Here is a 20885-nt window from a genome sequence, read left to right on the forward strand (position 1 = left end):
AAGGACCCTAGCCAACAGGTGTGGCTTCTATCATAACCTTTCAAGCAAGCTCCATTATTAGCCCTGCATTCAACGTCTTTCTTCTCCCTCCATCCTGCCAGTTCTCCTAATCCTTCTTTCTTGCTGAATCTTTCTGAATCAATCCTCCAAATTCCCTTCCTGCCCCTGAGGTAATCCTCTTGATACCTCCCAAAGACTTCTCCTAGAAATGGGCAGGTCTTACTATCAGCTAAGGTTACACAGGAAGAATGGGGGATGGGGGTAACATCTCCCCTTTCTTAAAACAAATAAAAACAAGACCCAATCTACAACAAGCTAGACACAGAGGGGTCCACTTATACTAGGAGCCTGGGGGGCAAAGGAGGGGGATATGGGATGCATGTTGGGAACAGGGGTGGAGGGAGGACAACATTAGTGGTGGGAATGTCCCTGATTCAATGTCACTATGTACCTAAAATATTACTGTGAAAGATTTTTAATCCACTGTGGTCAAAATAAAAATTATTAAAAAATTAAAAATTAAAAAAAGATTTCTTTATTTTAATGTGTCTATGCAAAAAAAAAAAAAAAAGAACAATGCCACGTGGTCCTACTGGTGCAAATGGGGGTAAAATAAAAACAAGCTAAACAATCCCAATGAACCTGGTTCATATTAATAAACTCAGAACACTAATAGAATTCCCTACTAAATAGATTTAAAAAAGGCAGAAATTGTTGCTACATAAAATAGTTAGAATTATATCTATTAAAGAAATACATTTAAATAAATGTATCCCCTTTAAGTCTTTTGAAATAGTCTGGCGGTTGATAAAATCTGGAGCACAGCTTCAGCCTCTGATTTAGTCTTATGGAGTCTAAGCAGTCACATATCAGGAAATGTCCTCAAACTGGGGGTTTGAGAAACCAAATCTGGTAGCAAGCAATAGTCTGCAGCTAAGGGAGGTGAGGGAAAAGGGGCCTCTGAGAAAAAATCAGCAGCATCAACAGTGGCAGCTTCTTCTTGGGCTGAGAATATATTTTTTTCACTTTGGGAGCTGGTTGATAGCTGGCTGAGGTGGGAGAAATGTTTGTTTCTTCTTTCTTTTTTTTTTTTTCCAACAGAACCACAGAACTTGAATCCTCTTGTTCTCCCTCATAGCTTGAGGGAAAAAAATGGATGGTACCAGGAACAACCAATTGTATGAACATTGAGTGGAAATAAAAAATGATCAGACTTAAGTACCAAACCCAAAGTCAATGATACCAGAATTGATTCCCAATCTACAGCAAGCTATACACAAAGGAGACCTCTTACACTAGCAGTTCAAGGGGGTAAGGGGGGAGGTATGGGATGCATGTTGGGAACAGGGGTGGAGGAAAGACAACATTGGTGGTGGCCCTAATTTTTTGTCACTATGCACCTTAAATATTACTGTGAAAGACTTGTAATTCACTTTGAGCACAATAAAAAATATTAAAAATAAAAAAGATGTTCTGTATTTTTAAACAGACTGCTCACTCAGATGAAAGGAGCCCTTCATTGGAAAAACTGGTAAACTTCCTAATCTTTTAATTTATATCAGAATTGACACCCAGTGTCCAGCCTAGGAGTAAAAAACTTTTTTTTTTTGTTGTTGTTGTTTTGTTTGTTTTGGGTCACACCCGGCAGAGCTCAGGGGTTACTCCTGGCTCCATGCTTAGAAATCGCTCCTGGCAGGTTCGGGGGACCATATGGGATGCCGGGATTCGGACCACTGTCCTTCTGCATCTAAGGCAAAGGCCTTACCGCTGTGTTGTCTCTCCGGCCCCGTAAAAAACTTTTTAAGATGTTAAAATTTTCTCTTGGACACCAGAGAAGCCTCTGACTTTAAATTGGAGCTCATCATTCAGAAGGTTTGAATTCACAATAAAGGCCTCTGAATTGTCTGTTGTGAAGAAACTTATAGATCAAAGAGTGTGTACTAATAAGCTTGTTGCAAACAAGAAAGTACAAGTTTTTTTTTAACTTTGCAGGAAAGCAGATGTAGGCAGTTGTTCCCCCTATTGCCCATTCTTCCTGTGTAACCTTACATGATGGTAAGACCAGCCCATAAAGAAGAAATTTATTGATAGTAAGAGAAAAAGAGCAATAAACTTGTTAGCGATGATCAGAATAAATATGGAACTATTAAATGCTAAGCAATTATAAACAGCACAAATAGCAAGTGTAGGTTAACACAAAGAAATTACTTTCCACAAATAGTTGAAACATTCAATATATTTGCTTTTTAATAGAAATACACATAAAGAAAAAGCAAAATGACAAAATTAATAGGTAGTACATAAAAGCAAAGTTAATAATAAATATTAATCAATTTATTATAGTAACAATTACTTTATTAATGTCTTTCTAACTATTAGGGTATAATTTATGGAAGTTCTTATTTTATATTTCTTAGTACATAACATTATTGATACCTTCTAAACTAAGGAAACTTATTCATACTTCAGTTTAATATAGATTTTAATCTATAGACATAGCTTTATAATTAACATTTAATTTTACAAAATATGTCTGTGACTGTTATTGTTTCTGTGTTTTTATTCTATTTTTCCCAAATTCTTGGACTCTTACCAAATCAAACTATTTTATTTTTAAATCATTTTTATTGAGGTACCATGATTTACAATACTGTTATTTATAGTTTTCATGAATAGATGCATCATTCTAACACCTCAAGACATTATAAGAGATCCTGCTTCTTTCCACCAGTACCCCAAGAATACCCCTCCACACCCACTACCCAGATAATCTAAGCACTATAGACAAAATATTATTTCTTAAAGGTTTTTGCTTGTTTGTTTGGTTTGCTTGGAGGTCATACCCAGTGATACTCAGGGCATACTCTTAGCTCTAAACTCAGAAATTACTCCTGGTAGTTTTCTGGTTCTATCAAGTGCATGGGAAGCATTCTAACAACTGTTCAGTATTATCATTTCTGTCTATCAGTTCTTGTAAGTTGACTATTTGTTGTTCTCTTGCTATATCAATCAAACTACTTTAATTACAAATATATGTATGAATTACAAATTACAAAGATATGTATGCTTTCTAATTTCTCTTTCTCCACCAGAAACTTATCTTCATGTCTGGCAGGTCAGTTTTCTGAATAAAAATTATTTCCATGGCCTGTCAAGACATTTAAGCATCTCAAACACTCTACATAAAACCAGATATGATATCTTCATATTTATTGATATCTTTACTAAAAACAATAAGCAAGTCTATGACATATATAGCATGCTGATTCATTGAAGTTTGAAACAATAATCTCACACATTCCATAAGAGTTGGGAGTGATAGCTATCACTGAGTTGACTATAAATTTTACTTTGGTAATTGTAAAATTTGAATTATGACTTTCTAGAGAATATTTGAAATTCTACTTATAGAATTCTTAACAAACAAGAAGTAGAATGAAAATTTTATATAGGTCTATATGCTTTCTGTTTCTTATCTGTGAATATGGTTTACAAAATTAAAATTAGTTTTTCCTTAGAGGATGGAGTTTAAGATTGCAATTTCTCATTGTTTTTTTCAGGATATTTATCACCTCCTTATTTCGCAGGCTATAAATAAATGGATTTAATAAAGGAATTACTATTGTATAAAAAATTGCCACTGGTATGTCTTTATTCCCTTCTTCAAAGGGTCTAATGTACATGAGAAGACAAATGTAAAATATTGAGACAGATAAAAAGTGGGATGCACAAGTAGACAGTGCTTTACCTCTCCCTTCTTTGGATTTCATTTTGAAAACTGTGAAAAGGATGCAAATATAAGAGATCAAGACAGTGGCAATGGTAAAGACTTGAATTGGCATTGAAAAGATATATATCATTAATTCATTGAGGAAAGGATCTGTACAAGAGAGTCTGTATAATGGAAGAATATCACAAAAAAAGTGGTCAATTTGATGAGATCTGCAGAAAGTCAGCCTTAATAGAAACCCTACATGGATCATGGAATGCAGGTTACTAGCTATAAAGGTCCCAATAGTCATCTGTATGCAGAGTTTCTTTGACATCATGGTGTGGTACTGCAATGGACTGCATATGGCCACATAGCGGTCATAGGCCATGGCTGCAAGGAGAAAGCAATCTGCTGTCTCAGCAACGCAGAGAAAATAAAATTGTGCCATGCATTCATAGAGGGATATCAGTCTGCTCTGAGAAAAGAAGTTCTCTAACATCTTGGGAGTAATGGCACAGGAACAACAGGAGTCCATTAGAGCCAGACTTCCTAAGAAGATGTACATTGGCGTGTGAAGATGACGATCCTTCATAATGAGGGCCACCAGGCCAAGATTCCCTACCATAGTGATAAGATAGATGACAAGGAACATTAAAAACAGCAAGATCTTCAGTGCTGGGTTATCTGTAAATCCTATGAGAATAAACTCTGTACTCAAGGAATAATTTTCTTTCATCATTCTTGTCTTTTTGCTGAGATAAAAATAAGAATATTTTAATTAGAAAAAAATGGGAAATTTGTAGAGAAATGAGATTTTACACCAGAATGTGTCACTATGCCTCTTGAATTTTCACAGATATAAAAAGAATATTTCTTTAGTCATACTGCATTATTTTATAAAAACTATAAAATTTTCTGTATAACATTTTCTGTTTGAATTCCTAGGGCATAATCTTTTTCTTCATCCAGTGTTAATATACAAATTTCTGGTCAGTGTAATATAATTAACATTTCCAAACTTATGCCATTTTCTTACAGTATTTCTTTTTATCTGGTGGGGGAGATCAAGTTTTAAAGATTTTCCCCTGAATAATGTGGTACTTAAAAACAAAGTACTCTTTAGACATTTTAAATAATATTTAAATATTCCATATAACCAGTGGATTTTTGTTTGTTGGTTTGGTTTGGCTTGTCTATTCTTTGCTTTATTAGGGAGGTAACCCCGAGGCTCAGGAAACCACATACATCGCCACAGATCAAGTCAGGTTGTCTTTGAAAAGGACAAGTGAATTATCTGCTGTACTATATCTTTAGTCCTAGAATTATTGTGGGTTTTAAAATGATTTCTGTGTCTTCCATAGGTAAGTTAAGGAATATTTAAGTAAACAAGTTAATAAAAGAATATTTCAATAAGTCTTATTCATTCATCAAGTTAGGGTTAGAACATAGAATATCTTAAAAAAAATTTTTTTTTGGGGGGAGAGTGGGCTTGGGAGGGTAACACCCAAGTCATGCGCAGGGTTTACTCCAGGCTCTGCATTCAGGAATCATTCCTGGTACTGCTGGGGGAACATCAGGGATGCCAAATATCAAACTCAGCTGGGCCACAGGCAAGACAAGTGCCTTATCTGCTGTACTACCTCACTGATCTTCTTTCCTAATTTTTAACGAGTTAATGTTTATAGCGGCTTAATATTTATTTTAACATAGTCATATCAACTTCTATACTGTTATGTAACATTGTTCCAAAAAGTTGTGCTTAATTATGCTTTAATTCTAACACATTTTGTTTCTTGTTTTAAGTCTCCTTCTTGTTATGATGAAACTTAGTGACCTTGGGGCTGGAACAATAACACAGAAGGTAGAATGTTTGCCCTGCATTCAGTTGGCCTAGTTTCAGCCCTAGCATCTTGTATGGGCCACCAAGCACAGACAGGAGTAATTTCTTTCTTTTTTTTTCTTTCTTTCTTTTTTTTGTTTTTGTTTTTTGTTTTTTGTTTTTGGGTCACACCTGGCAGCTCTCAGGAATTACTCCTGGCTGTACCCTCAGAAATCGCTCCTGGTAGGTTCAGGGGACCATATGGGATGCCAGGATTCGAACCACCATCCTTCTGCAAGCAAGGCAAACACTCTACCTCCATGCTATCTCTCCAGTAATTTCTAAGTGATAATCAGGAGTAAGCCCCAAACACCACTAGATGTGCATTCCCACCAAAAAAGAAAGAAATGTAGTGATTACGGCTCTATTCACATTTATATTCTTTATGACACATTTATGAAATCCCATCTTTAGTCTCTCAAACCTCTCTAAAAATTTTATCATTATTTTTGGCTAATTCAATTAAGAATCTAAATTGTCTGATTATTAATACTTAAAATGTATTTTGATTTCTAGCATCAAATCTAATAACTCAAATCTAGCATATTATTAAAACTCAATAATCATCTATATTAATTGCCTATTTATTCTAGATTAGCAACTATGCTATAAGAAACATGGATTTTTTTAAAAAAAATCATTAGAGGCTGGTCCGAAAGCAGTGGTTTATCAGAACTTATTAACGTTAGTATCACAAAAGTTGGTATATAATCCCCCTACTGCTCAATTTGACTGGCTTTAAAAAAACAAACAAACAAACAAAAACATTAGGATCATCTTTTCTTTTAGAAATTGCTGAAATCTCAGTACATTTTAGAAACAAATATATTGTTTAAAATCATTTGGCTATTTTTCTTTTCAGTTTCTTACCCTTGTCTAGTCTATGATTAATGAAATATATTGCTCTACTATTAAATAAATGAAATGTCTGTCCTTTATATTTTAGTTCTTCCAGAAATAATCTTCCGGAATTAAAATGCAGAAGCATTAGTTAGAAAATATAATGACAAATTTTAATAATTAATTTAGGAATACTGTGTGGTAAATCAACTAAAATATTATCTGAGCTTTGATTTTATATTCAACGATTATTATTCTACCTAAAAGATATTAGATAAAGTAATAGTGAAAGTAATATTTTTTCCTTATGTGAAATATTTAGATGAATTAAAAATTATATTTACTTTGTATTCTTGAATTAGTTTATGGTCATTATAGCTTACCTGTATATTGTTGGTAAGATAGTACTTTTGAACTCAGAAGAGGTCAGAATGATTTACTGTTCTGTCATCTGATTTTCCATAATGTCTTCAATTTAGGAAAAAAAGGAAATGAATTGATTAGATTAAAAACCTTCAAAAGGTTTCAGTATTTGGAAGAATCTGCATTTCTGCTTTTCCCATAGATAAAATAAATTGGAAATCCACAGTTGTTGTAATTTTTAGAGATTATTAACAAACGTTTTATAGTTTGTTTTATGTTTTATGTTATTTGTTTTTGGAGAAATTACAAATAAAAATCCTGCTATTTAAAACATTTGGGAATAAATTATGAAAATTAAAGACACACTCTACCGATAGGTCAGTGGAAATAATTATGTTAGCCTCATGGCAAAATGAAACTTTTCTATTGATCCTAAAGGGATTAGCTTGGCTTTGGCATTAGGGTATTCTGCAAACTGAACTTGAAATATATGGTCCCAAATATAGGTAAACAAAGAGCTTTAATTAAGCATAAAGGTCCCTTATGACTTTAGATTATGCTTCCTTTTTGCAAACTTAATTTTTTTTCTTTCTCCTTTTCTCTTGTTTCTTTCTTTACTTTATTTTTCTTTCTTTCTTTTTTTTTCTTTTTTGGCCACAGCTGGTGACACTCAGGGGTTACTCCTGGCTATGCATTCAGACATTGCTCCTGGCTGGGGGGACCATATGGGATGCCAGGGGATTGAACCACTGTCCATCCTAGGCTAGTGAACTCAAAGCAGACACCTTACTGCTTGTGCCACCGCTTCAGCCCCTATTTTTACCGCTTCAGCCCTTATTTTTTATTTTATTTAAACCATTGTGATTTACAAGGTGCTTTATAAATTTTGTTTCAGACATATAATGAATTAGAGCCAATCCCACCATCAATGTTAATTTTCCTCTACCCTGTTTCCAAAGTTTATTACATACTACCACTCTTTCTTTGCCCCCCACCCCCAGCATGTCAGTATAACAGGCTCATTTACAGTTTAGATTGCCAGAGTTTGGATCTTTTGATTCAATTGTTGTTGATTTTGGCTTGGATGTTTAGTTCTGCTCCTCCCTCCCGATTATTTTTATCTCTACTAATGCATCTGAGACTGTTTGGTCCCTGGCCCTATCCTTTCATATTTGTGTTTCTCCTCTTCCACTCAGTTTCTTTCCTTCTCCTCACTATACTCTGGGGCCAAGGGTGTTCACAACAACTCGCATGTAGACTACTACATTTCTTCATGGAATTAATCTAAATACCACATATAAGTGACACCATTCTGTATTTCTTCTTTTCTTCTTCTTGTTCTTCTTGTTCTTGTTCTTGTTGTTGTTGTTGTTGTTGTTCTTCTTCTTCTTCTTCTTCTTCTTCTTCTTCTTCTTCTTCTTCTTCTTCTTCTTCTTCTTTCTTCTTCTTCTTCTTCTTCTTCTTCTTTTCTTCTTCTTTTCTTCTTCTCTTCTTCTTTCTTCTTTTCTTCTTTCTTCTTTTCTCCTTCTTTCTTCTTTTTTCTTTCTTTTCTTCTTCTTTTCTTCTTCCTCTTCTTCTCCCTCCCTCCTCCCTCTCCCCTATCCTCCTCCTCTTCTTCTTTTTTTTGGGGGGGCCACACCTGTTTGACACTCAGGGGTTACTCCTGGCTATGCGCTCAGAAATCGCCCCTGGCTTGGGGGAACATATGGGACGCTGGGGGATCGAACCAAGGTTCGTCCTACGCTAGCGCTTGCAAGGCAGACATCTTACCTCTAGCGCCACCTTCCCAGGCCCCTTCCTCTTCTTCTTTCTTCTTCTAGTTCTTCTTCTTCTCCTTCTCCTTCTCTTCTTTCTTCCTCTTTTTTCATTTCTTCTTCTTTCTTCTTCCTTCTTTTCCTTTTTATTTTTCTTCCTCTTCCTTTCCTCATTCCTTCTTTTCTTTTTCCTTCTTCCTCTCCTCTTTCTCCTCCTTCTCTTCCTCCTCCTTCTTTTCTTCTTCATCCTCTTCTCCTCCTCCTTTCTTCTTTTTATTAAGATAATATCATTCAGTTCCATTCATGTTGCAGCAAATTGCATGACTTTATTCTTTACAACTATGTAGTATCCATTATATGCATATACCACATTTTCATGATACATATATCCACTGTTAGACACCTAGGATGTTTTCAAGTCTTAACTCATGTAATGAGTGCTACAATGAATAACAGTGTGTATACATCCTTTTGGATCATTGTTTTTCTGTCTTGGGGATAGATACCCAAAAAGGGGGTTATTGGGACATATGACAACTATTTTGAGTTTACAGAGAACCCTCCATAATGTTTTCTGTAGAAATTGGTCAGGCAGCATTCCCACCAGCAGTGAGAATCCCCACCAACAGGGATTGTTCCCAGTATTTTTGATACGTGCCATCCTCACTAGTGTATGGAGTTATCTCTTTGTTGTCTTGTTTTGGATTTCCCTAATAATAAGTGATGATAAACATTTTAATGTGTCTGTTGGCCATCTGTTGGAGCCTCTCAGTGAAGTCTCTGTTCATTTCTTCTCCCCATTTTTTGATGGGACTTTTAGGTTTTGTGAAGTTAACCTTTGTGAGTACTTTGTATATCCTAAATATCAAACTATTATCTAATGTGTTGGGTGAAAAAAAATTTTCCCACCTTAAAATTCACTAGGAACCATGTTTGACAATGTATTACACACAGAGCAATGGTTGAATTTATTTTTGGTCAAAATCAAATAAAGTTTGAATAACTTTAAGTTTGGTCTTACTATCTGGTAACAGTCTTTAGCACTCAGAATAAAATAGAATAATTTACAATTTTTAACAAACAAGATTTCTTTCTGAGATTGATAAGTTACAAAATACTAAATGGATTGTGAAAATCACCGACTCAAACAGAAAATTCATGAAAATGGAGGTCAAACCAAATTACACAGGCCAAATAAAGACAAAATTAGAAAAGATTTTTCAAAATAATTCTCAAGTGAAATACACAGGCAGCAACTTTGTTAAAAAGAATCACCAAGTGATTCTATAAACCAGCTACTATGAAGTAGAAATTGAAGTTTAATCATTTATACATATATTATGAAAGTTGAAAATTATGGGAAGAATGGCTAAGTGAGATAGAGTAAGAAAAGCATGATCACAGGCGTTAAAGTAAATGTGTGAGATTTTCAATAGTCTAGCCACTGGTGATTGTAGACAATTATATAAACCTTCAATATGATAATCTCATGAAGTATTGTTAAATTCCCTTATTGGCAATATAATACACTTACTAAAAAGTAATTAATTACTTTCTTTTTTTGCTGATATATTTTAAAAATCAATCTAAGAATTAGTAGTAGTAGTAGTAATAATAGTATAGTTGGTAGGGTTTGTGGTTTCCATGACTATGGCGTCCCCTACTTGTCCTGTGACCCATTGTGACTTCAGTGCCAATGATGTCACTGACCCTATATAAACAAAGGCTGCAGGTTCTAGGCTCATTTGCCATTGGTAAATTTTGAAAATGGAGTTCTTAAATGTTTACTTAGTTGAGTTTATTTGTGTTATATTTATTCTTTTCATCTTTTGCAAGGTAAGGACACAGGGGAGTGCCTGGGGATTTAGTAACAGGCCAGTATGTAAGATGGAAACACCAGAGAAACAAAGATTGGGAGTCTGAAAGAAGGGTCTCAAAGACTCAAAGAGCAGGAATGAGGGGTGAAGGGAGAGCCAATTTCACCCCAAGTGCAGAGACTATTGGGGTGTTGTAGCTGGGTCTGAGGGAAAACCTCCACAAGCCGTGCTGGTAGAGAACTGGCTGTTGTTTCTTTGGAGGCTGAGCTCTGCATAACACAAGCCACAGACCCATGTGGGGGTCAATTTTGTTGAGCTTTGAGGACAGTTTAGATGAGTTTCTGAGAGCCTCTCAGGAGCCTGAGAGCCTGAGGAAGGACTCAGGACCTGGTTCTAGGAGCTTCTTTGTCAGAGGTCGGTCAGTACCAAGAGTCTGGGCCTCACTCTGAGGAGAACCAAAGGTTTTAGGATCTTTGTAAGTAATCAAGGAAGAGATCTGACCCTGAGTTCTCTGAAGTGGCCCTGTGCTGCTCGGATTAGGCTTCTCATTTGTCTAGCGGCCCACCTCACTCTCCCTTTTCTTCTCTGATAACAGGGTGGGAAGGAAAGTAGGCAAGAAGTGGCACCGCACAACAAGGGTAAGGAGCCGCTTTCTGAGCCCTCCAAGGGGGACCCTCCTCTCTGCCATCAGGTCCCGGGCCATGAACTCTGAGGATGTCAGTGTAGACACACACTAACTGCCCAGTGAACCCTGGGGCCATGTGCAGCTGCCCATGAGAGAAAAGACAACTCCTGAGGGACTTTGGGGCATAAAGGGTGGGGTGGGCAGTGGCTGCTGCCCTCCAGTTGGGGTGGGGGACAGGAATTTGTGCCTCTACTTGGCCACATTCCCTGAGGGTAGATGACGAGTCCCCTGAGGTAACTGTGTCCTTGGGTCTCCCTGGGTGGGTTTTGGGACCCTGAAAATGGTTGGACAGGTCCTGTTCTAGAAGCAGTCGCCTCTCTGGGTGATTGTGGTAGTTGGGCAGATCCCGGGGGCTCAGACAGAACTAGCCAGGGTCACCCCTGGACCCCCGAAGAGAAGCTCTGCTGCCGCCCCCTGATGTGTGCCAATCTTCCTGCAGAAAGAAAAATTTCTCCTGAGCGTCTTCAATGACATCCCTCCAATAGAAAATCCTGTCCCAAGGAGATCTAGCATCCCAGAGAGGCCCCCCAGCCCCTTAATTCAACCCTGTCCCATCCTAGAAACAGCCAGGGATGGTGGTGAGTGATCCAGAAGCCTTTCCCCTCCTGAAATTCGTAGGCCACTGCAGCCCAGGGCCAGGAGGATAGTGGTCCCCAACAAGTTTCAGGCTGACCCCATGTCTTCCACCCCTGCAGCGAGGGCCCCTAAAAACCGATTCAGCAGATTTATGCGTAGACTTCGCAGCTGCTGCTGCCTTTGCCCAAAACAGGGGGCACGTAAAACCAGTAGCCCATCCATCCCCAGATTCAGACCCAGTAATGCTGCCCTGCTTTATTTATTCGGCTACAGAACTGATCTTTGGGAGACCTAGTTTAGTCTAGAATCCCTGACCTATATGGAAAATATCCAGGGTGCTACTGTCAGTATAAACCTGTCAGATTAATCTAGAGAACACCTCTCTCCCAGATCAAAAATATCATCCGACATTATGGTCTCCTAAATTCAGGATATGAATTAGCTCTAGTGGGTCACAACTATACCCTTATGGCCAGAACTTGTATACAGGTATCTTGAATAACACCAACTGGAAGTTCATGACCAAAAAATATGTATCCTATGTTCTTTTTTTATACTTAATAAAAATAAAATGTTATATTCTGACTTATTAAACAGTTATTTTTAAGGGAGGGCTTGCAAAAGTACTAATGAGATAAGTAATCAGAGGTTGATTCAGAATAACAGTCATTAATTTTAATTAATGGGTTTATTTTTGAAAGTGTGTGTAAAGAGATTATGGCTATGTTTTGAAACTTTTTTTTTTTTTTGCGGTTTTTTTGGTCACACCCAGCAGTGCTCAGGGGTTATTCCTGGCTCCATGCTCAGAAATTGCTCCTGGCAGGCACGGGGGACCATATGGGACGCTGGGATTCGAACCGATGACCTTCTGCATGAAAGGCAAGTGCCTTACCTCCATGCTATCTCTCCAGCCCCTATGTTTTGAAACTTTAAAACTTACAAACTAACTGATTTGTGGGCTGTAAGAAAAAGTAGGAATAAAAGATAATGTATTTAGGCTGAAAATGGGAGAAGGAAGTTTCATTTCTGATATGATGAAATATAGGCATAGATAGAAAGAGATAATAAATATTGTATATTCTCTTAAGTATGAAACATCTATCAGTTATCAAGGCAAAAATACTGGGCAGCCAGCTTTTAAACAGTCTTTTGGAGTTTTGAGACTACACTTTGGAACTTTCTATAGTTTCACAAAATGGTGATTAAAGATAAAAAAGTATATCATATCAGCCAGGAAGTGAATAAATACTGAAAAGAATAAAATATCAAGTCTAAAATGTAAGGTCTTCAAAGATTAGAGGTCAGAGAACTAAGCATCAAACAAGATAGAAGGACGTTTGCTTTCTAGAAAGGGGAGAAAAAGAACTCATTATAATGCACGTGAAACCAAAAAAAGTATTTTTTAAGAAGTGACCAACAATGTCCAGCATTGCTGGTAGCTACAGTTAGAATGCTAACTGAAAACTGATCCTTGGATTTAACAAAGTGAAGGTAATTCATAAAAACTTAAGTGAAGTGGTTCATAAAAACTTGAACTAAAGTAATTTAAAGAAAGCAACTGAAAGCTCAACTTTAAAAGTAAGTGTATTGATTTGGTTCATTATTATGATAAAATAATCTAGTATAGAGGTTGTGATAAGTAATGAATAAAAGGAGTGATAGAAATCAGGACACAAATTACTTGTGAAATATGAGGTAAGAATATCCACTGATCTATACAAGGAGGTAATAAATTTGTTCTTTAAAAAGCAAGGTGATCACCTGCTGGTGATCCTGCCTGCTTCAGAGCAGCCTGAGACTGGATTTCATCTGTGTTCTTGCCAGCAATCCTGCCTGCTTCAGAGGTGGGTCGGGATGTACACACACTGATTCCTGCCCAAAGTCTAAAGGGCGCAGAAGCAATCTTGGACCACACAATTTCCAGCTGCCAGAGACTGTATTTCATCAGCGTTCTTGCCAGTGATCCTGCTTGTTTCAGAGCTGCCTGAGACTGAATTTCATCAGTATTCCTGCCTGGAATCCTACCTGGGATTCCAGACATACACACACTGATTCCTGCTGGTTTCTGCCAGGAGTCAGAAGGGTGTGGAAGCCGTCTTGGGTCATGCTGTTTACAGCTGCCTGAGACTGGATTTCATCAGTGTTCCTACTGGTGATCCTACCTGCTTCAGAGGTGAATGTCAATTTTCTGGGTGACCCTGAAGACCACTGTAGAGGTTTTGGAGGCTTCAAGCTCTTTCACCTTTGTAAGTAAGAGGATGGAAAGCCCCAACCATCTGAGGGGATTACCCATTTAAGACTAGGATTAAAGTTCTAAAGGATTTCTGGGAACTCAGATGCCAGCACTGCTATCTGCCTGTCCTCTGTGCTGTGCTGCATTTTTGGCCTGATTTTATCCTGTGTGTGGCTCATCTGCGGACAGCTCACCTTCCCTGGAGCCTTCCCTGGAGGTGAGTTTACATGCCCAGAAAGGGGAAGCCACTGAACTCTGCTGGAGTTCAGATGCCAGCACCCCTATCTGCCTGTCTTCTGTGCTGTGCTGCATTTTCGGCCTGATTTCATCCTGTGTGTGGCTCATCTGTGGACAGCTCATCTTCCCTGGAGCCTTCCCTGGAGGTGAGTTTAAACGCCCAGAAAGGGGAAGCCACTGAACTCTTATGGAACTCAGATGCCAGCACCGCTATCTGCCTGTCTTCTGTGCCATGCTGCATTTTTGGCCTGATTTCATCCTGTGTGTGGCTCATCTGCAGATGGCTGGCCTTCCCTGGAGGTGAGTTTACATGCCCAGAAAGGGAGGAGCCAGAGGAGCACAGCCGCTCCACTTCGCTTCACAGCCCTACACATCATTTAGCCAATGAATACAACCACAACACATAGAAAAACCCACAATACAAGTGTGACAATGGGGAAACAATGCAGGCCAGTGCCAGACATAGAGAATGACGATGGCAACTCTGATGACTTGAACATGACCAACCAACTAGTCAGTCTCTCAGATAAGGAGTTTAGAGTCACAATATGAAAGATGTTCAAAGAACTCAAAGAAAGTATAGAAGAGAACACTAATAAGAATCAAGAGAATATGAAGATAGAAATCAGAAAATCCAAACTGAAATTTCAGGTCAAATATCAGGTCTGAAAAACTCAGTAGATGAATTAAAGAAAAACATGGATAAGCTTTCTCACGGGTTGACAGTAACTGAGGATAGAATTAGTACACTGGAAGATGAGATGAATAATAATTCCATACAACAGAAGAAATTGGAAAAAAGCCTTAAAGCAAATGATCAAACAATGGAAAAATTACTCAAAGAATGGAAACAGATGAAAATAGAAGCCTATGATAAGCTCAACAGAAAAAAACTTAAGAATTATTGGAGTCTCAGAGACCCAGGAAGAAAATCTCCAGGAAGAATCAATGGTCAAGAACATCATTAAAGATAAACTACCAGAGCTAAAGAATCCTGCATGCCTGAAGAGACCCCAGATAAAATACCCCAAGACATGTCCTAGTCACAATGATGAATCCAACAGATAGAGACAGAATTCTGAAAGCAGCAAGATCGAAAAGAGACATTACGTTCAAGGTAACATCCTTGAGATTTACTGCAGACCTGTCACCGGAGACACTCAAAGCCAGAAGGCAGTGGTGGGACATAGTGACAAAACTCAATGAAATAAATGCTTTGCCTAGAATACTGCACCCAGCAAAACTCACTTTCAGGTTTGAAGAAACAATACATGGCTTCACAGACAAACAACAGCTCAGAAACTTAACAAACTCAAAACCATTCTTAAAAGAAAAACTGAATGGCCTTCTTTAAGACAAGACTGACCAACAGACACACCAAACTTCAATATAAAAATGGCACTAACTCCCAGGACAATTCTTTCTCTCAATAGACTAAATGCACCAGCTAAGAGACACAGAGTGGCTAAATGGGTCAAAAAACTCAATACAACCTTCTGCTGCCTACAAAAAATGCACCTGAATAGTCAGAACAAACATAGACTCAAAATGAAAGGCTGGAGGAAAATAATCCAAGCAAACAACACCCATAAAACAGCTGGAGTGGCCATACTAATATCAGATGATGCAAATTTTATACTTAGAAAAGTTGTAAGGGATAAAGATGGACATTTTGTATTAATCAAGGGATATGTACACAGGAAGAAATCACTCTCCTAAACATATATGTACCAAATGAGGGGCCAGCAAAATATGTAATAAAATTGTTGACAAATCTGAAATATAATATCAATAACAACACAATAATTGTGGGAGACTGCTGCGGACCTTTATCCTAATGAGATAAAAAGTCCCTAAGCAAAACCTTAGTGGGTTCATTTTCTCACTGGGGGTCAAGCGGGAGCACGAAGAGATGAATATGAAATATGAATTATGAAATATGAAATAAATTAGACCACACAGAATTACATGGTGAAAACAAGAGGTGAGGCCAGAGAGAGAGGCTTTATTCCTTGAGTTGGGCATGTATATATACGGATATTTGGGGCGTAGCCAGGGAGAAAGGAAAAGGGGATAAACCAATGAGATCAGAGCTAGAATTAACATGTGAAGAGACAGGTAAGGAGAAACCAGATACCTTTAAGAAAATGAGGGGAGAGAGAGATCACAAAGGGAGCTCAGCAGGATACTTTTGGAGGGCTTTTCACTGTCCTCCTTTGTTAGAAAGAAATACTAAGGCCTGATTTCTAATAATGGTCAAAAATAAAGAGAGAGACAGTTAAAGCCAAGTTTAGAAATATGGCCAAACAATCCACGCAAAGGGTCAACTGATTTGACTACTCTAAGCGGGCCTTTTTGGCAAATAATTCTTTTTCAGGAGTGCAACACTTCTGATGTGTGCCCTTCCTGAGTGGGGTTTAACAGGAAACCTCAACACGGCATTGTCAACACTTGACAGGTCAACCAGACTGAAACCCAACAAGGATATACGAGACCTGAAAAGAGAAATGGAAGAGGCCTAGGAGATATATACAGGACACTCCACCCCCTGAAGCCTGGATACACATTCTTCTCTAATGTACATGGGACATTCTCCAGGATAGACTACATGCTAGCACATAAAACATAACTCCATAATATCAAGAGGATAGAAATTTTGCAGGCTACCTTCACTGACCACAAGGCCCTGAAATTATATGTGAACTACAAAGGGACACAGAAGAAAAACTTCAATACCTGGAAGTTAAACAGCCTAATACTGAATAACCAGTGGGTCCAAAATAAAATCAAAAAGGAAATCAAAACCTTCCTGAAAACAAATGTCAATGGAGACACAAACTATCAAAACCTATGGGATACAGCAAAAGCGGTACTGAGAGGAAAATTTATAACTTTGCAAGCACACATCAGGAAAGAAGAAGGGGCATACCTGAATAGCTTAATGATGCAGCTCATAGAAGGACCCAAAAATAGGGAGACAGAAGGAAATAACAAAACTGAGAGTAAACATCAATGAAGTGGAAACCCGAAAAACAATCAGAAAGATCAACAAAAGCAGAAGTTGGTTCTTAAAAAATAAACAAGATTGATAGACCACCGGCAAAACTAACAAAGATAGAGAGAAACTTGATAACTCGTATTAGGAATGAAAAAGGAAAGATCACTACTGATATGGTAGAGATTCAAAGGGTAATTAGTAACTACTTTGAGAAACTCTATGCCACTAAAAACGAAAACCTGGAAGAAATAGATAAATTTTTGGACTCTTATAATCTTTCATGGTTGAAAGAAGAGGATATAGCATATCTAAACATGCCCATCATTATTGAGGAAATTAAGACAGTAACCAAATGTCTTCCTAAAAAGAAAGGCCAGGCCCAGATGGATTTACTACTACCATACTGGCGAGACTCTTTCATGAAATTGAAAAAACAGGAACACTTCCAAATAGCTTTTATGAAGCCAACATCACCTTGATATCTAAACCAGATAGAGATGCTATGAAAAAAGAAAATTACAGACCAATATCACTGATGAATACAGATGCAAAGATCCTCAACAAAATTCTGGCAAATAGGATTCAATGCCTCATTAAGAAGATCATCCTCTATGATCAAGTAGGTTTCATCCCAGAAATGCAAGGATAGCTTAACATCTGTAAATCTATCAACATAATATACATCAACAAGAAAAATAAAAATCACATGATCATATCAATAGACTCAGAAAGCATTTGATAATGTCCAACACCCATTCTTTATCAAAACTCTCAGCAAGATGGGAATGGAAGGAGCCTTTCTCAAGATAGTTAAGGCCATCTCCTCCAAGCCAGAGGCAAATATTGTCCTCAATGGAGGAAAACTAAAAGCCTTTCCTATAAATTCTGGCAAAAGACAAGGCTGTCCTCTCTCACCACTCCTATTCAACATAGCACTGGAAGTACTTGCTATAGCGATTAGGCAAGAAAAAGATATCAAGGGAATCCAGATAGGAAAGGAAGAAGTCAAGATCTCACTGTTTGCAGATGACATGATACTCTACTTAGAAAACCCTAAAGTCTCTACGAAAAAGCTTCTAGAAACAATAGACTCATATAGCAATGTGGCAGGCTACAAAATTAACACAAAAAAATCAATGGCCTTTCTATACACCAATAGTAATAAGGAAGAAATGGACATTAAGAAAACAACCCCATTCACAATAGTGCCACACAAACTCAAATATCTTGGAATCAACTTGACTAAAAATGTGAAGGACCTATACAAAGAAAACTATAAAACTCTGCTCCAAGAAATAAGAGAGGGCACGCGGATATGGAAACACATACCCTGCTCATGGATTGGCAGGATTAACATCATTAACATGGCAATACTCCCCAAGGCATTATACAGATTTAATGCGATCCCTCTTAAGATACCCATGACATTCTTCAAAGAAGTGGATCAGGCACTTTTGAAATTCATTTGGAACAATAAACTCCCTAGAATAGCTAAAGCAATTATTGGGAAAAAGAATATGGGAAGAATTACTTTCCCCAACTTTAAACTGTACTACAAAGCAATATTTATCAAAACAGCATGGTATTGGAATAAAGACAGGCCCTCAGATCAGTGGAATAGGCTTGAATACTCAGAGAATATTCCCCAGACATACAATCACCTATTTTTTGATAAAGGAGCAAGAAATTCTAAAGGGAGCAAAGAAAGCCTCTTCAACAAGTGGTGTTGGCACAACTGCCTAGCCACATGCAAAAAATTGAACTTAGACCCTCAGCTAACATCATGTACAAAGGGTAAATCCAAATGGATGAAAGACCTCGATATCAGACCTGAAACCATAAGATATACAGAACAACATGTAGGTAAAACACTGCAGGACATTGAGGCTAAAGGCATATTCAAGGACGAATCTGCACTCTCCAAGCAAGTAAAAGCAGAGATAACAGATGGGAATGTATTAAACTTAGAAGCTTCTGCACCTCAAAAGAAATAGTGCTCAGGATATAAGAGCCCCCCACTGAGTGGGAGAAACTATTCACCCAATACCCATCAGATAAGGGGCTTTTCTCCAAAATATACAAGGAACTGACAGAACTTAACAAGAAAAAAAACATCTAATCCCATCAAAAACTGGACAGAAGAAATGGACAGACACTTTGACAAAGAAGAAATACAAATAGCCAAAAGACACATGAAAAAATGCTCCTCATCACTTATCAACAGGGAGATGCAAATCAAAACAATGATGAGGTACCATCTCACACCATAGAGATTGGCACACATTACAAAGAATGAGAACAAGCAGTGTTGGGCGGGGATGTGGAGAGAAAGGAACTCTTATCCACTGCTGGTGGGAATGCCGTCTAGTTCAACCTTTATGGAAAGCGATATGGAGATTCCTCCAAAACTGGAAATCGAGCTCCCATACGACCCAGCTGTACCACTCCTAGGAATATACCCTAGGAACAGAAAAATACAATAGAAAATTTCTTCCTTACACCTATATTCATTGCAGCACTATTTACCATAGCAAGACTTTGGAAACAGCCAAGATACCCTTCAACAGATGAATGGCTAAAGAAACTGTGGTACATATACACAATGGAATATTATGCAGCTATCAGGAGAGATAAAGTCATGAAATTTTCCTATACGTGGATGTACATGAAGTCTATTATGCTGAGTGAAATAAGTCAGAGAGAGAGAGAGAGAGAAAGACGCAGAATGCTCTCACTCATATATAAGTTTTAAGAAAAATGAAAGACATTCTTGTAATAATAACTTTCAGACACAAAAGAGAAGAGCTGGAAGTTACAGCTCACCTCATGAAGCTCACCACAATCAGGGATGAGTTTAGTTAGAGAAATAACTACGTTTTGAACTATTCTAATAATGATAATGTACTAGGGAAATAGGAAACCTGCCTAGAGTACAGGCGGGGGTTGGGTGGGAAGGAGGGATATTTGGGACATTGGTGATGGGAATGTTGCACTGGCGATGGGTGGTGTTCTTTACATGACTGAAACCCAAACACAATCATGTATGTAATAAAGTTATTTAAATAAAAAAGCAAGGTGATCATATAAAGTAAATATTACACAGACTGGGAGAAATAATTTATAACAATTTTGCTATAGAAATGTGGTTAAAACTAACACATATGTGACCAATGATGAAAGCTTGGATGAGGCTGAACAGGTCTGCACTAGGATGAAAGCAATATCATTGCTTTTGTGGTTATATTTACATGATGTTCATCTTTTGATTATAGCCATGAAGAAGGCAATTTGGCATCAGGGTGAAAATTCAATAAACTAAGTAGCCATTGTGCTTTGCAGCCATTTAGCCTATTGAGCTTTGATCAAAAGCATCACATGGGCCCCTGCTCACCTCTTGGTCTAACCAAAAGCGTTGTTCTTAGAGTCTGTGCACCACCATATGTGGTCGGAAAAGCATAAATAATTAAGGTATTTTTCATTAATTTAAGTTTGATATTTTTAATAATAAGTAAAAAAGAAGAGTACCAGTATATGAATGACGTTTGTTAGGTAATGATTATAATTATTTCCTATATATTATTAGTATGGATATTAGTATGGATATTAAAGCAAAGGAAAGTCATATGTAATATGATAGATAGGTTCAAATGGAGGATTTATTGAGTTTATATTGAACAATAAAATAATTATTTTAATGTATTATTATATAATAACTTAATAAATGGAGTAGAATGAGATGTCTTACCAGCAAGTGGAATTATTGAATTAATACATCCACTTATGACAATTGA

At 37.5% G+C, this 20885-nt stretch overlaps 1 protein-coding gene across 1 annotated transcript; it reads right to left on the reverse strand.

The window, feature by feature from the left end:
- Positions 1-3503: 3503 nt before the first annotated feature.
- On the reverse strand, positions 3504-4451 carry LOC126025851 (olfactory receptor Olfr180-like). Its single transcript, XM_049785591.1, has one exon. The coding sequence runs from the start codon at positions 4449-4451 to the stop codon at positions 3504-3506; it is 948 nt and encodes a 315-aa protein (XP_049641548.1).
- Positions 4452-20885: the final 16434 nt, after the last annotated feature.

Source organism: Suncus etruscus, chromosome 13 (assembly GCF_024139225.1).
Source record: "Suncus etruscus isolate mSunEtr1 chromosome 13, mSunEtr1.pri.cur, whole genome shotgun sequence".
NCBI lineage: Eukaryota > Metazoa > Chordata > Mammalia > Eulipotyphla > Soricidae > Suncus > Suncus etruscus.

Coding starts and splice junctions, on each gene's coding strand:
- LOC126025851 (XM_049785591.1), bottom strand. CDS start 4,451: ATGATGAAAGAAAATTATTCCTTGAGTACAGAGTTTATTCTCATAGGA.